We start from the raw sequence: 15557 nt of genomic DNA, 5'->3' as shown, positions 1-15557 counted from the left end.
TAAACATTGCATTTTAGGATTATTGAGATATTGGGAAAATCCTACAATGCTGCAGTGAGTACCAAAGTTGTGACATAACACAAAGAAACTGCATTTACATTACATTTCGATACTTCTGATTTATCTTTTCCTTTGTTTTCTATTCCGTTTAGTTGTAGAATCAAAACCCCTATTTTGTCTATCGAACAGAAGAGAAAATTCCATTTCTATTGATCCATATTCTATTCTATTCTATTGAGACTTCAGAGTTTCAGAGATAATAATATGAAATACCTACGCAGTCGGGGAAAAAACAACTTGAACAAACAATGATCAACAACAGTAAAATGGAAAATGGAAAAAAGAAAGATGGGAAAAGAACACCTTAGGAGTAATGGAAAACACGAACTTGTGACAAGGTATTAAACAAGAAACTAAAAACTAATGGAAAGAGGAGGAGGAGGAGAAGAAGAAGAGAGGTAGAAGAAAAGAGAGGTGGTGAAGAGAAAAAGAACGAGAAAAAATAAAGGGAAAATGGAGAGGAGGATAAGAAGAAAGAGGAGGAGAAGGAGAGGTAAAAGAAGAAGGAGAAGAAGGAAGAAGAAGGAGAAAAAGAGTAGGTGAAAAAAAAGGACCGAGGGGAAGAAGAGAAGAGAAAGAAGAGGCGAAGTAAAATACAAATAGAGGGAACCTGAAGGAATAATAGGAACAAGAAGAAGAAATAAAAGAAGAACCAGAAGATGTTGAGGAGGAGAAGAAAAAAAATATATCTGGTGTGAACATCACACGACTTTCCTTATCCTATTGAATGATGCTAATTTTTTGTTCTATAGTAGAGAGAGAGATGTATAACTTGAATACACATGAGGTCACATTATCTGACACTTTCCTCGGCGGTTCTCAAATTGAGGGTCGTTGGTCGATGAATAATTCGTTCCTAGAAATTAGATTGAACCAATGAAACCGAAGTTAGTGGAATGCCAGCTAGTTTAAAGTGTAGCTCTTCTGTCCTATAAGGTGTAGGTTGCGAGTTTTATTCCTGCCTGGGGAAAATCTTTACCTTTACCCTAACAAAATAGAATAGAATATATATAGGTTATAGTGTTATTACTCTTTTACCTACAGGTAGCCTGTGTATTTTGTCCTGCTCGATTGATAGCAAGTCCCCTTACCCCAGCAGTCTAAACATTTTGTTCGTTCTTGGAACGGCTGGCTTTCTTCAAAATCCCTTTACCCTAGGAGTATAAACATGTCGTTCGTTCTCGGAAAGACTGGCTTTCTCCAAAGTCTCTTTACCTTAGCAGTATAAACATGTTGTTTGTTCTTGGAACTGGCTCACTTCAAGTCCCTTTACTCCAGCAGTCTAAACATGTCGTTTGTTCTCGGAACGGCTGGCTTTCTCCAAGGTCCCTTAGCAGTCTAAAAATTTCGTTCGTTCTTGGATCTTGCTCTCAAAAAGCTGCTGGTTTAATTTCTCCAAAGTCCCTTTACTCTAGCAGTATAAACATGTCCTTCGTTCTTGGAACGGCTGGCGTTCTCCTGGCTACGTATGAGACTCACGTAGCATACTAAACAATGCCCTTAGGGACCTCCGTGTCACATCCTTACCTACGTGACTATGTATTTATCTATGTACAAAATAGACATACATATGTGTGTACATACCATGTAGGTAAATTTGGTGACTATGTATTTATCTATGTACGAAATATACATACATAATTATGTACCTAAGTATGTATGTATATACCATGTAGGTATATTTGGTGACTATCTATTTACCTACCTATGTACAAAAGATACCTAAGTACATATGTAGGTACATTTGGTGACTATATATTTATCTATGTACGAAATATACATAGGTATGTACCTAAGTATGTACAATACCATTTAGGTATATTTCGTAACTATCTATATTTAATCTATGTACAAAATATACATATACATATGTACTCGTACCTTAGTATGTACCTACAGTTGTACATAGGTACCATGTAGGACGTAGGTATAATAATACTGTGTAGGCATAGGTCTGTACATTAAACTTTGAGGAGACCAGCTGAGTCTGGCAGGAGGATTTTTTTTTTTAATGGGGTTCTTTTTTTTTTGAAGAGGTTTGACAGAGGAAACTGTAACTGCTATGGTCTTATCGTCCCGAAATCGAAGAGAGAAAGAAGACAGGATAGGAGAAAGCCAGCCGTTCCGAGAACGAACATTATCCCATCAGGATAAAATCCGCCCCGGGCGGGAATCGAACCCGCGGCCTAGCGCTTACAAGGCAGACGCACTACCAACCAAGCTAACTAGGCTGGCTAAATGGGGTTCGATGGATTGAATGCGAACAGGATAGGACAAAATCAGCCGTTCCGAGAACGAACCTTATCCGTTCAGGATAAAATCTACAAAATACGGCCCTGGAGAAGAACATAAATTATTTATCATAACATAAAGGATTATGCCATCGTAATTTTCTCTCTCGCTTTTACTAATCCTTCAGCCGTTCGCAGTTTTTTTCTTCCTTCCTCTCTTTTTCTCTCCTTCCTCTATCTCTCCCTCTCTATCTCTCCCTCTCTCTCTCTTCCTCTCCTTCTTCCTAATATTTACTCGTATCTCTCTCTCTCTCTCTTTTTCTCTCCTTCCTCTATCTCTCCCTCTCTCTCTTTCTCACCTTCTTCCTCTATCTCTCTCTTCCTCTCCTTCTTCCTAATATTTAATCCTCTCTCACTCCTTCCGCTATCTCTCTCTCCCTCCCTTTCTTCCTCTCCTTCTTCCTATTTATCTCTCTCCCTCTCCTTCTTCCTAATATTTACTCCCATCTCTCTCTCACTCACTTTCTCACACTTACTTTTAACTTCCACCCTTAATCTCTTCTTTCTTCTCTCCTTCTCTCTCCCTCTCCTTCTCCTTCCCTCCTTCTCTCCCTCCCTCTACATAATTTTTTCTTCCCTCGAGCAAAACTTTTTTTTTAATTTTTTGTTCAATTTTCAATTATGCATCAGGAGGGAGGAGGGAAGTTTGGGTTTTTAAGGTAAGGGTGCTTTTTTTCCAGGATTTTGTATTCTTGCCAAGGATTTTTTCCTCTCTTGGTATGTACTTGTACCTATTTACCTATATTTGAGCTCTTAGGTAGCTACTTAACTTAACTAGCTTTCATAACGAAAATTGAAAAAATCTCAAAATCTTTCTGGTAAAGCAGAGCTTTTTCACAACTTTTGTGTATATCACAACATTACTAAGTGCCTCCTTTGCAATCGATTTTCATTGTTCAATAATCTTTTTACACTGGTAATGCCGCCACTGGTCGCTACTCCAAAAGTAGCTACTCCATTGTCCTCACAATTTTACTTGGGTAATGTGTACCTATTGGAAAAAAAACGTTTTATTTCGTTCCCGGTTTTACTTCCATTTTATTTCGTAGCACTGAAACAACTGTAACATTGGACTCGTGTGGTCTGTGTCGCAGCATGCCTATCCTGTATTCTGTCCCTCGTCAGATGAGCGAGAAAAGACACGATTATTCCTTTTTAAAAGGTGCTAGGTCAACACATCAGAAAGTACCCACGAAATACGAATGCAAAATTTTCCATTTTTTTCGACTCTGGAAATCGAACTCGGAACTTTCAGTAAGACAAACCAGCTCTTTACCACTGGGTCAGCTGATGACCCCTTTCGGTTTTCTTTCAAGTGGCAGGTTTCTCCTGAAGGATCAGAGCTCTTCCACCCAACAATTTATATCGGAGTTTCTTTTCCAGAAAGTACTCATGGCAAATGATATTACGAATTCCAGACAAGTATCCAATACTCAATGATTCAATTATCGTCCCTAAAAGAAGTTAGGGCACCTAAACTTGAATAGGTGTTAATTCTAGGTATGTTTCTACCTTTGTTCATTGTTTTATTTTCAATTTGGCTGTTTATCGAACGGGAGAATTTCTTTTTCCCTTGTTTTCGTGCATTTTGTTCCCATTTCTTTCCCTCTATTTTCCCATTTCTTTCTTTTTCTCCCTCTTTCCCCCACATTCTCCTTCTCTTTCTCTCCACCTGTTTTTTTTCTTCTTCTTTTTCTCTCACCTCACATCCATTATTTTCCTTATCCTTCTGATCTCCTTCTCCTTCCTTTTACTCTTTAGAATTATTCCCTCTTCTTTCCTCTTTCGCTCTCCTTCTCTCTCTCTCGCTCTCTCTCTCTCTCCTTCTTCTTCCTTCTTTTTTTCTTCTTCTTTTTCTCTCACCTCACATCCATTATTTTCCTTATCCTTCTGATCTCCTTCTCCTTCCTTTTACTCTTTAGAATTATTCTCTCTTCTTTCCTCTTTCGCTCTCCTTCTCTCTCTCTAGCTCTCTCTCTCCTTCTTCTTCCTTCTTTCTTTTACTCTTAGAAATAGTCTCTCTCTTTCCTTCTTTGTTTTTCCATCGTTTACTGTTCCCTTTTTCCTTTTGCTCCTTAAATTATTATTCCCTCTCTTGTCCTCTTTTCTTTTCTTCCACTTCTCTCTCTTTCACACTCTCTCTTTCTCTCTTATTTTTTCCTTCTTATTCTTCTTTTTCTCATTCTGTTCTCTCTCCTTCTACTTCTTTCCTTTCACTCTTTATAATTATTTCCCCTCCTTTCCTATTTCTTTTTTTCTCCCCCCTTCTCTCTCTCTGCCTCTCTCTCTCTCTCTCTCTCTCTCTCTCTCTCTCTCTCGTTCTCTCTATACTTTCCTTCTTTATTTTTCCTTATTCTACTGTTCCCTTTCTCCTTTTCTCTGTCCTTTCCCGTCCCCCTCCCTCTTTATCTCTCCTTCTTCCCCCTCTTTAGCTATTAGAATAACAGCGGGATTATTCCCTCTTCTTTCCTATTTTTCTCCCTCTCTTCCCTTCCCCTCCCTCTTTCTCTCTCTCTCTCTCTCCCTCTCTTTTTTTTTACTCTTAGAAATAGTCTCTCTCTTTCCTTCTTTGTTTTTCCATCGTTTACTGTTCCCTTTTTCCTTTTGCTCCTTAAAATATTATTCCCTCTCTTGTCCTCTTTCTTTTTCTTCCCCTTCTCTCTCTTTCACACTCTCTCTTTCTCTCTTATTTTTTCCTTCTTATTCTTCTTTTTCTCATTCTGTTCTCTCTCCTTCTACTTCTTTCCTTTCACTCTTTTTAATTATTTCTCCTCCTTTCCTATTTCTTTTTCTCTCCCCCCTTCTCTCTCTGCCTCTCTCTCTCTCTCTCTCTCGTTCTCTCTATACTTTCCTTCTTTATTTTTCCTTATTCTACTGTTCCCTTTCTCCTTTTCTCTGTCCCTTCCCGTCCCCCTCCCTCTTTTTCTCTCCTTCTTCCCCCCGTTTAGCTATTAGAATAACAGCGGGATTATTCCCTCTTCTTTCCTATGTTTCTCCCTCTCTTCCCTTCCCCTCCCTCTTTCTCTCTCTTACGCTCTTCCAAAGTTTCAATTGTCTCTTTCCTTCTATCTTTCCCTTCCTCTATCTCTCTCTCTTTCCCTCTCTCTCTCTCTCTCTCTCTCTCTCCCTCTCAATTTAAGACACTTTATTTCTTCTCCTTGTTTGTTTTTTTCCTTTTTTCCATCCCTGTCCCCCTTCCTTCCTTCCTTTCTCTACTTTTCTCCCTCTATCTCTTTCCCTTCTTATTTTCTTTCCCTGTCTCTCTCTCTATCTATCTATCTCTCTCTCTCTCTCTCTCTCTCTCTCATCTCATTCCATTCTGTCGTTAGTTATCTCTACATATCCTTTATGTTCTTATTTCGTTCTCCCCCACTCCTTTCTTTTCTCTTCCTCCATCTCTGTCTCTATTCTTCTATATCTCTCTCCCTCCCTGTCTCTTTCTCAATCTATCTTCATCTCATTCCACCTTCTCGTTATCTCCATTTCTCTTGTTTTGTCTTATTTAATTCTCACCAATTCCTCTCCCTTCTTCTCTCTGTCCCCCGTTTCTTTCTTTCTCTTTCTTTCTTACTCTCTCTTTCTCACTATCTCCATCTCTCTTGTTTTCTCTTATTTACCTACAGAGAAATAATTTCAAACTTTTCATTTTCCTTGGAAACTGTATCATTTCCTTTCTTTCTTTACATGCATTGCTCTGGGTTCTGGATTTCATATCCTCTCTCTCTCTCCCTCCCTCCCTTTCTCTCTCCCTCTTCATCTCTAACTCCCTCCCTTTCTCTCCCTCTCCCTTTCTATTTCTTCTTTCAATCTCTTTAGTTCTTTTTCTTTCTGTTTCGTTACCATGTATCTCTCCTTTCTTTGTTATTTTTCTCTGGATCTATTTTACCTACTCTCTGTCTCTATGATCTATCTTTTGTGTTTGGCGCATTGCATAATCACATGAATTTCACGGCGTTCATACAAAATGTCAACTCTTATGGCCGGCGGCCGCAGGCTGGGTTTAAACTCGGTTTAAGTTTTCTCTTAGCTTAGATAAGCATTTTTTTTGCATCTTGGGATGGCAACTCCTTCAACTAAAGATACCTTCGTAGGTTGATATTGGTAATTTGGTATACTAATTTACCAAGTGGATACCCACTCGAAATGAGTTCTAAGTCAGTACTTCTTTTTTTTCCCCATTTTCCCATGTGACGACAATTCTTTCAACTAGGAATACCAATAACTTACTCTTTTTCCCTTGTAACTACAACTCTTTCAACTAAGAATACCAATAACTTACTCTTTGTCCCTTGTGACTACAACTCTTTCAGTTCTTCTTTTTCTCATTCTGTTCTCTCTCCTTCTACTTCTTTCCTTTCACTCTTTATAATTATTTCCCCTCCTTTCCTATTTCTTTTTCTCTCCCCCTCTTCTCTCTCTCTGCCTCTCTCTCTCTCTCTATACTTTCCTTCTTTATTTTTCCTTATTCTACTGTTCCCTTTCTCCTTTTCTCTGTCCCTTCCCGTCCCCCTCCCTCTTTCTCTCTCCTTCTCCCCCCCCTTTAGCTATTAGAATAACAGCGGGATTATTCCCTCTTCTTTCCTATTTTTCTCCCTCTCTCTTCCCTTCCCCTCCCTCTTTCTCTCTCCCTCTCTCTCTCTCCTTAGCTATTGGAATAACAGCGGGATATTCGTGTTGTAATGTGCTGGGAAATTTTGTTAGGTGAAGTTTGAGATGGGGGAGAAAAAGTTCAAATTAATTTTTTACCCTCCCTATTTTCCCTCTTTCCCTTTCTATCTCCTTTCCCCTCTTCCTCTTTTTCTTTCTCCTATTTTTTCTTCTTCCTCTCTTGCTGTCTCCCTTTCTTCCTCTATCTCTCTCTCTCTCTCTGTTTAACTTCTCCTTCTTCATATCTTCTTTTCCTCTCTCTTGTCCCTCTCTCTCTCTCTCTCTTCCTTCTTCCTGCTTCCTTCGTCCTTCCCCTTCCTCGATTCCTCTATCTCTCTCTCTCTCTCTGTTTAACTTCTCCTTCTTCATATCTTCTTTTCCTCTCTCTTGTCCCTCTCTCTCTCTCTCTCTCTCTTTCTTTCTTGTTTATTGTGCTGTGAATTTCAAGTAATGGCACATTATAGTTAGCAGGTAGTAGGTACCCCATAGCTCGTATTGCACCTACCAACATGAGAGAGAGAGAGAAAGAGTGAAAAGGAGGGAAGAAGAAAAAGATGAGAGAGAGAGAGAGAGAGAGAGAAACAGCACCTTAAAAGTAGCCTGAAGAGGAAAATATCAGGTATAACAAAAGTGGAAAAAAATGTATGGGCATGTGCTGAGCTGGGTGAGAGTGAGGACTGAGTTCTAAGATTAAGAAGAACAAGGCAGATTGTTAAGCCTTATGCTTTTGATGATGGAGCTGACTTGATGTGTATTGATGATTGAAATATTGTTATATATTTGGTTATGAAATAAAGATAATAATATTATAAAAATAAAAAAAAATCAGGTATAATAGGTAATTACCTAGTAAGGCCTAGTACCTATATTTAACAGTACCTAACTACTAATTACTCGTAGTCAGCTACCTGATAGTAGGTTGAAGAGAAAGACAAATAAATAGCCACAAACACAACTGCATTCTTTTTGCGGAGAAAAATAGCCATAAAAATAAAAAAACATACGTACAGAGCCAATAAAAATAGCCAGTGTAGAAAAAAAAGCAGGTATAAAGATACTGGTACTGTTTTAAAATATTCAAATGCTAAAAAAAAAAAAAAAAAAAAAAAAAAAAGGAAAAAAAAATATGGTTTTTTTTTAAAAAATTAAAAAAAAAAAAAAAAAAAAAAAAAAAAAAAAACAATACGAGAAAGCATATGAATGTGTATGCAGACATTAAAATGGGGGAAATTGCATGCATAATGTATGTAACCAGTAGCGAATCCCTCATGGGGAGCTGGGGGAAGCTCCACTCCCTTTTATCTCCGTCCCCCACTACTTACGGAAAGTCGTGAGAAGCGCTAGTTCCTTCTGAGCTTTATCCCTGTATAGCCCTGCTCTCTGTTTGTCTTATAAAAGTTTGTGTTCTAAGTCTAAGTCTTATGAGCATATTGTAGGGTGTAGTATGCAAGCATATTGTTGTAATAAAAAAAGCATAGGTTATAATATGTATAAGTAGATAAGTACATACCTCTATATTATACTTTAATACTTAGGTACTTTCCTCTCTCTCTCCCTCTCCTTCTCTTTGTCTCTCTATTGTTCTACCTTACACATTTTCTCCTTCTTTTCAAGTTTCTTTATCTCTTTTTTCTCTCTCTCGGATTTCTTGAAAACAAAGAAAGTACGGAGAGAAAGAAGGGAGGGAGAGAGAGAGAAAGGGGAAGAGGGAGGGGATAGAGAGAAGGGATAGGGAAGGCTATTTCTCCCCCCCCCCCCCTTATTTCTCTTTTTTTTTTTATCTTACTCTCTTTACGTTCTTCCTTCTCTATCTCTCTTTCTTTTTTTCTCTCCCTCTCCATTTTTTATCTGATCTTCTCTTTCGCTCCTTCTTCCCTCCCTTTTTCTCACTGTGTCTTTCTGCCTCTCCCTCTTCATTTCATTTCATCTTCTCATTTTATTTATCCTTTGCCTCCTCTCTCTCTCTCTCTCTCTCTCTCTCTCTCTCTCTCTCTGTTTAAAAAAAATATGCTAGGAAGAACTACGAGTATAAAGCCAGCCACTCACTATCAGGTGTCAGTGGCTGGCCTAAGAGCGGAGAACTTATCGTCCCGAAATCGAAAAGAGAAGAAGGGCATAACATGAGAAAGCCAGCCGTTCCGAGAACGAATTTAACCATATCTGTTTAGAATAAAGATCGCCTCAGGCAAGAACCGAATCTGGAACTTTTAATCTTGTTTTCTTCAAATTAAAAATCCTCTTTTTCTAATTATGCCTTCCTTTAACGTATGTAACTGCTTTTCACATGCCTTCAGGCACACTCCATTTGTCAAGCTCTCTGTTTGTCTTATAAAAGTTTGTGTTCTAAGTCTAAGTCTTATGAGCATATTGTAGGGTGTAGTATGCAAGCATATTGTTGTAAAAAAAGCATAGGTTATAATACTCGTATGTATAAGTACATCAGTACATACCTACCTCTATATTATACTTTAATACTTACTTTCCTCTCTCTCTCTCTCCCTCTCCTTCTCTTTGTCTCTCTATTGTTCTACCTTACACATTTTCTCCTTCTTTTCAAGTTTCTTTATCTCTTTTTTTCTCTCTCTCGGATTTCTTGAAAACAAAGAAAGTACGGAGACTACGGAGAGAAAGAAGGGAGGGAGAGAGAGAAAGGGGGAGGGGATAGGGAAGGAGAGAGAGAGAGAGAGGAGAAAACTTTTCGTATTAGTGTAACTTTAGTCACCAGATTCCATAAATAATATGGGAAAAAACTTCTCATTTTATCTCTCTCCCTCCCTCTCTCTTTCTTTCTCTCTCCTTCCCTCACTTCGTCTTTCTCCCACTCTTTTTCATTCCTCTCTCTCTCTTTCTTCCTTATTATACTTTTATGTCTCTCCTCTCTCTCTCTCTCTCTCTCTCTCTTTCTCTTCTTTCTTTGTCTAATTTTCACTCCATCTCTCTTTCACCATCCTATTTCCCCCATCCTTTGTCTCTTTCTCTCTTTGCTCTTCCGTTTTAGCTCCTTTTCCCTCCCTCTCTCTTTCTCTCTCTCTCTCGTTTGCGTAGAACGAATTTAACCATATCTGTTTAGAATAAAGATCGCCTCAGGCAAGAACCGAATCTGGAACTTTTAATCTTGTTTTCTTCAAATTGAAAATCCCATTTTTCTAATTATGCCTTCCTTTAACGTATGTAACTGCTTTTCACATGCCTTCAGGCACACTTCATTTGTCAATTTTCTAGGTTGGACTTCGGATCTGGAGGTTGGTGGTTCGAGTCCAAGTCAAGTCATAAAATTTAGCGAAGTGCATTAAGCAGGGAACGTTATTTTTTGCTTAAAACGACATTTGTGACAAGCATTTATGCTTAACACAATTAAAATTCCTTTTTATTTTCCAGGCCAATGTTGGACCGAAGACAATTTGGATCCAGATCTTCAGTACCACATTCAGCATTGTACCTGCACTTGTAATCATATGGGATATGGCAACTTCAGCGATTATCAGGTAAGACATATTATAGAATATAATATACCTTGTTTATCCTGCCCGACATAGTGCTTTATTTGGCCTGTCAAAGTATTTGTCAAGTTTCTAGGTTTTCCTTGCCCTTGGGATTAATTTAATTTGAAAAAACCATTTACTGATGAAAATTTGTAATGAAACAATAAGTTGAAAATATCAAAATCGAAAATTTACCATTTTTCGACCCTGTATTTATATGGAAATTATGCATTAAATTTTCCTGTGACAGCCGCATAGACTGTTGTTACATACTGTATCTAAATGGACAGTTTGATACACGCTGTATGTAGAATGCAAATTATCTGGTTCCGCCAGCTTTAATATGCATCTCTCTCTTTCTCTCTCTCTCTCTTTTCCCTCCCTCTCTCTCTCTTACTCTCTCTCCCTCCCCTTCTATTTCTCTTTTACTCTCTTCTCCCTCCCATTTCTCTAGTAATGCAACCACACCAGGTGTTCCGTCTTTATCCATCTTCTTTCTCTCTCTCTCTCTCTCTCTCTCTCTCTCTCTCTCTCTTTCCTTCTCCCTCTCTCTCACATATCTTATTAGTAATGCAACCACACTATGTCCTGTTTTCATCTCTCTCTCCTCCCTTTTTTTCTCTCTATATTCCTTTCTCTTTCTCCTTCCCACTTTTTCCTTCGATCTTTCTCTCTCCCTCTTCGTTCCTCCCCTCCCTTCCTTTTCTTATTACACTTTTTCCTTTTCTCTCCTTCTCTCGCTCTCTCTCTCTCTCATTTTCTTCCTCCATTTTCTGCACCAGATGGTTCCATCTCTTTCTTGGCAAGTCTCTCTCATTTCGATGTTTATTTTATTGCATATTTTTACACAAAATTAAACACAGGTAATATGTATTTTATCTCTAGATCCAAACAACATTCAATTTGGCATGTTATTGAAAAATCAAGATAGATAGATTCCTAGAAGCTTAACCCATTTTTGATGCAGTACATACTGTATCTAAATGGACAGTTTGATACACGCTGTATGTAGAATGCAAATTATCTGGTTCCGCCAGCTTTAATATGCATCTCTCCCTTTCTCTCTCTCTCTCTCTTTTCCCTCCCTCTCTCTCTCCCCTTCTATTCCCCTTTTACTCTCTTCTCCCTCCCATTTCTCTAGTAATGCAACCACACTAGGTGTTCCGTCTTTATTCCTCCCCTTTCTCTCTCTTTCTCTCTTTTCCTTCTCCCTTTTCCTTCTCCCTCTCTCTCCCTCTCTCTCTCTCCCTGTCTCTCTCTCTCTCTCTCTCTCTCTCTCTCTCTCTCTCTCTCTCACATATCTCATTAGAAATGCAACCACACTGTGTCCTGTTTTCATCTCTCTCTTCTCCCTTTTTGCTCTCTCTCTCCTTAGCTATTGGAATAACAGCGGGATATTCGTGTTGTAATGTGCTGGGAAATTTTGTTAGGTGAAGTTTGAGATGGGCGGAGAAAAAGTTCAAATTAATTTTTTACCCTCCCTTTTTTCCCTCTTTCCTTTTCCATCTCCTTTCCCCTCCCTCTTCTTCTTTCTCCTATTTTTTAGCCCGTCCTTCCTTTATTATTCCGATAGTAATAAAAAAAGGTATAAGGGACGGACTATTGTATTCGCTTCGGTGTCGTCGTCTGTCTGTCTGTCTGTCTGTCTGTCACTCTGTCAGTCTGTCCCCATAGAAGGACTTATCCAAACCTGGTCGACCTATATATCAAAGCTCCTTCCCACTTTTTCCTTCGATCTTTCTCTCTCCCTCTTCGTTCCTCCCCTCCCTTCCTTTTCTTATTACACTTTTTCCTTTTCTCCTCTTCTCCTTCTTCTTTCTCTATTTTCTGCACCAGATGGTTCCACCTCTTTCTTGGCAAGTCTCTCTCATTTCGATGTTTATTTTATTGCATATTTTTACATAATATTAAACACAGGTAATATTTAATCTCTAAATAACATTCAATTTGGCATGTATTGTTGAAATAATGTTGGGAAAAAGAATGGTGGAAACTCATCTTTTCTCTCTCTCTCTCTCTCTCTCTCTCTCCTTTCTTTCTTCTTTTTTCCGCTTTTCTCCATTTTTTTTTTTACTGATGATTCCCCTTTAGTCGACACAACCTCATTATGTATTGAGGTACATTATGTATTGAGGTACATTATATATTGAGGTTTAGACAAGGGGTAACGTGTCCTTATTTCTCTAATACAGGCTTTATACGCGACCTGGAAAAACTGGAAAACCTGGAAAAGTCATGGAATCTGAAAATCGACCAAAAAGGTCATGGAAATTAGTAAAATTCAAAGAAAACCTTAAAACCATAAAAAAAAAAAAAAAAAAAAACTGTTTTTTTGGGGAATTTTTTTCACATTTTCTCACACAAATGAGCTCTGATCTTGAAATTAGGTACCGATTTTCTTTAACCACGATCGAATAAACTACGGGCTAAAAAATTCCCGGAGGCACGGGCCCAGCTTGTTTCTTCCTCTCTTGCTGTCTCCCTTCCTTTCTCTAACTCTCTCTTTTCCTCTTTCCTTCCCCTCCCTCCCTCTCTCTTCCTCTTTCCTCCTCCTCCCTCTCTCTCTCTCTTTCTTTCTTGTTAATTGTGCTGTGAATTTCAAGTAATGGCACATTATAGTTAGCAGGTAGTAGGTACCCCATAGCTCGTATTGCACCTACCAGCATGAGAGAGAGAGAGAGAAAGAGGGAAAGAGAAAGAGAGAAAGAGTGAAAAGGAGGGAAGAAGAGAAAGAGAGAGAGAGAGAGATAAACAGCACCTTAAAAGTAGCCTGAAGAGAAAATTATCAGGTATAATGAAAACCTTGAAAAGTCATGGAATTTGCCATCCGGTCCAAAATTAAAAAAAAAATGTTCAAATTAAATATCAAGTTTTCCGAAAAACGGCCTGCGGCGCATTCCCCCTCATATTCCTTGCCTTTCTGCATATTGCATATTTTATTTTAATGAAGGGGTAATCTTACGGATTTTTAAGTACCTCTGCCCCCTAATTTTTCTGGAAAAGTCATGGACTAGTCATGGAATTTCATTCCGGGAAGAGCGTATAAACCCTGTAATAATGTGCTTCAAAATTTGTAATGCATATGTATCTATATTATATGAAATAAAGATTATTATATGAAATTATATGTACCTATATGAAATTTTAAGGTGAAATTATGTGAAACTATATTATATGAAATTTTAAGGTGACCCATTTGGTTCAGTTGCTCCTACACCTAACCCTCAGAATGGGCTTTTACGTAAGCTGGAAAAGGTAGCTAGAGAGAGACATACATTAATGTAGGTATGTGTACGAAATACGAAAGACATTTACCTAGAAAGAGAACGAGAGAAAAAGGGATAGAGGGAGAAATATAAAGAGTGTAAAAAGAATGGAAACATAAGAAAAAAGGAGAGAGAGAGAGATGGTGTCATTTAAACTAAATTCCAAGAATTAATTTGTCTCTCTTATATTGTCAACACTAGAAAAGTTTCAATTGTCTCTTTCCTTCTATCTTTCCCTTCCTTTCTCCCTCTCTCTCTCTCTCCCCCCTCTCTCTCTCTTTCCCCCTCTCTGTCTCTCTCCTTCTCCATTTAAGACACTTTATTTCTTCTCCTTGTTTGTTTTTTTTTTCCTCTTTTCCATCCCTGTCCCCCTTCCTTCCTTTCTCTACTTTTCTCCCTCTATCTTTTTCCCTTCTCTCTCTCTCTCCCTCTCTCTCTCATCTCATTTCATTCTGTCGTTAGTTATCTCTACCTATCTTTCATTTTATTTTGTTCTCCCCCACTTCTTTGTTCTCTCTCTCTCCCTCCTTCCCTCCCTCTCTCTTTCTCAATCTATCTTCATCTCATTCCATCTTCTTGTTATCTCCATCTCTCTTGTTTTGTTTTATTTCATTCTCATCAATTTCTCTCACTCTCTCTCTCTCCCTTCTTCTCTCTGTCCCCCGTTTCTCTCTTTCTCTTTCTTTCTCACTCTCTCTCTTTCTCACTATCTCCACCTCTCTTGTTTTCTCTTATGTACAGGGAAATAATTTCAAAATTTTCATTTTCTTTGGAAACTGTATCATTTCCTTTCTTTCTTTCCATGCATTGCTCTGGGTCCTGGATTTCATATCCTCTCTCTCTCCCTTTCTATCTCTCCTTCTTCTTTCAATCTCTTTAGTTCTTTTTCTTTCTTTTACGTTACCATAATTATCTCTCCTTTTCTTTGTTATTTTTCTCTGGGTCTCTAAGTCTCTTATATGTATACTGTTTCTAGGATTTATCTTGACTTTTGTGTTTGGCGCATTGCATAATCACATGAGTTTTACGGCGTTCATACAAAATGTCAACTCTTAAGCAAATGTTTGCATCTTGGGATGGCAACTCCTTCAACTAAAGATACCTTCGTAGGTTGATATTGGTAATTTGGAATACTAATTTACTAAGTGGATACCCACTCGAAATGAGTTCTAAGTCAGTACTTCTTATTTTTCCCCCATTTGCCCTTGTGACTACAACTCTTTCAACTAAGAATACCAATAACTTAATCTTTTTCCCTTGTGACTACAATTCTTTCAACTAAGAATACCAATAACTTATTGGCTATTGGTAATTTGGTATTGGTAATTTGGTATACTAATTTACTTCAACTAAGAATACCAATAACTTACTATTTTTCCCTTGTGACTAAGAATACCTTCGTTGATGTTGGTATAAAATACATTTCTGTTTTTTCCATTAAAAACTTTTTTTTTTTTTTTTTTTTTTTTTTTTTTTCACCAAATTATTTTTGCGTCGGAGCAAAACCTCGAATTTCTTGAAAAAATTGAGGGTGTAAAAAGAGCGAACGCTTCTACGGGAAAAGCCCTGAAATAATAGAAAAGCAAAGAGAACCCACCTATATATATCTCTACCTGAGAGGTATTAGAGCAGTAGTTCTCAACCTATGGGTCGCGACCCAAATTTGGGCAATGAGCTCATTTCAAGTGGGCAACGGGCTCATTTCTGGGTAAAAAAAATTCGCATTTTTCGAGTAAAAAAAAAAAAAAAAAAAAAAAAAAAAAAAAAAAAAAAAAAACGGGGCCACAAAAAAATGTGGGGAGTGTTTTTTT

The 15557-nt window shown here is 38.0% G+C and overlaps 1 protein-coding gene across 1 annotated transcript in view; it reads left to right on the top strand.

Annotated features, from left to right (window-relative positions):
• LOC103507702 (dipeptidase 2-like) overlaps positions 1 to 15557 on the top strand; it is an 82548-nt gene that overhangs the window by 3164 nt on the left and 63827 nt on the right. Inside the window, exon 2 of the mRNA XM_008472201.2 lies at positions 10377 to 10483. Within this exon, the coding sequence (XP_008470423.1) occupies positions 10377 to 10483 (107 nt within the window). The remainder of the gene's footprint in view (positions 1 to 10376; positions 10484 to 15557) is intronic.

The sequence above is a fragment of the Diaphorina citri genome, unplaced genomic scaffold, assembly GCF_000475195.1.
Source record: "Diaphorina citri unplaced genomic scaffold, Diaci psyllid genome assembly version 1.1 scaffold336, whole genome shotgun sequence".
Taxonomy (NCBI): Eukaryota; Metazoa; Arthropoda; class Insecta; order Hemiptera; family Psyllidae; genus Diaphorina; species Diaphorina citri.
This window is presented reverse-complemented; position numbering and strand designations above follow the sequence as displayed.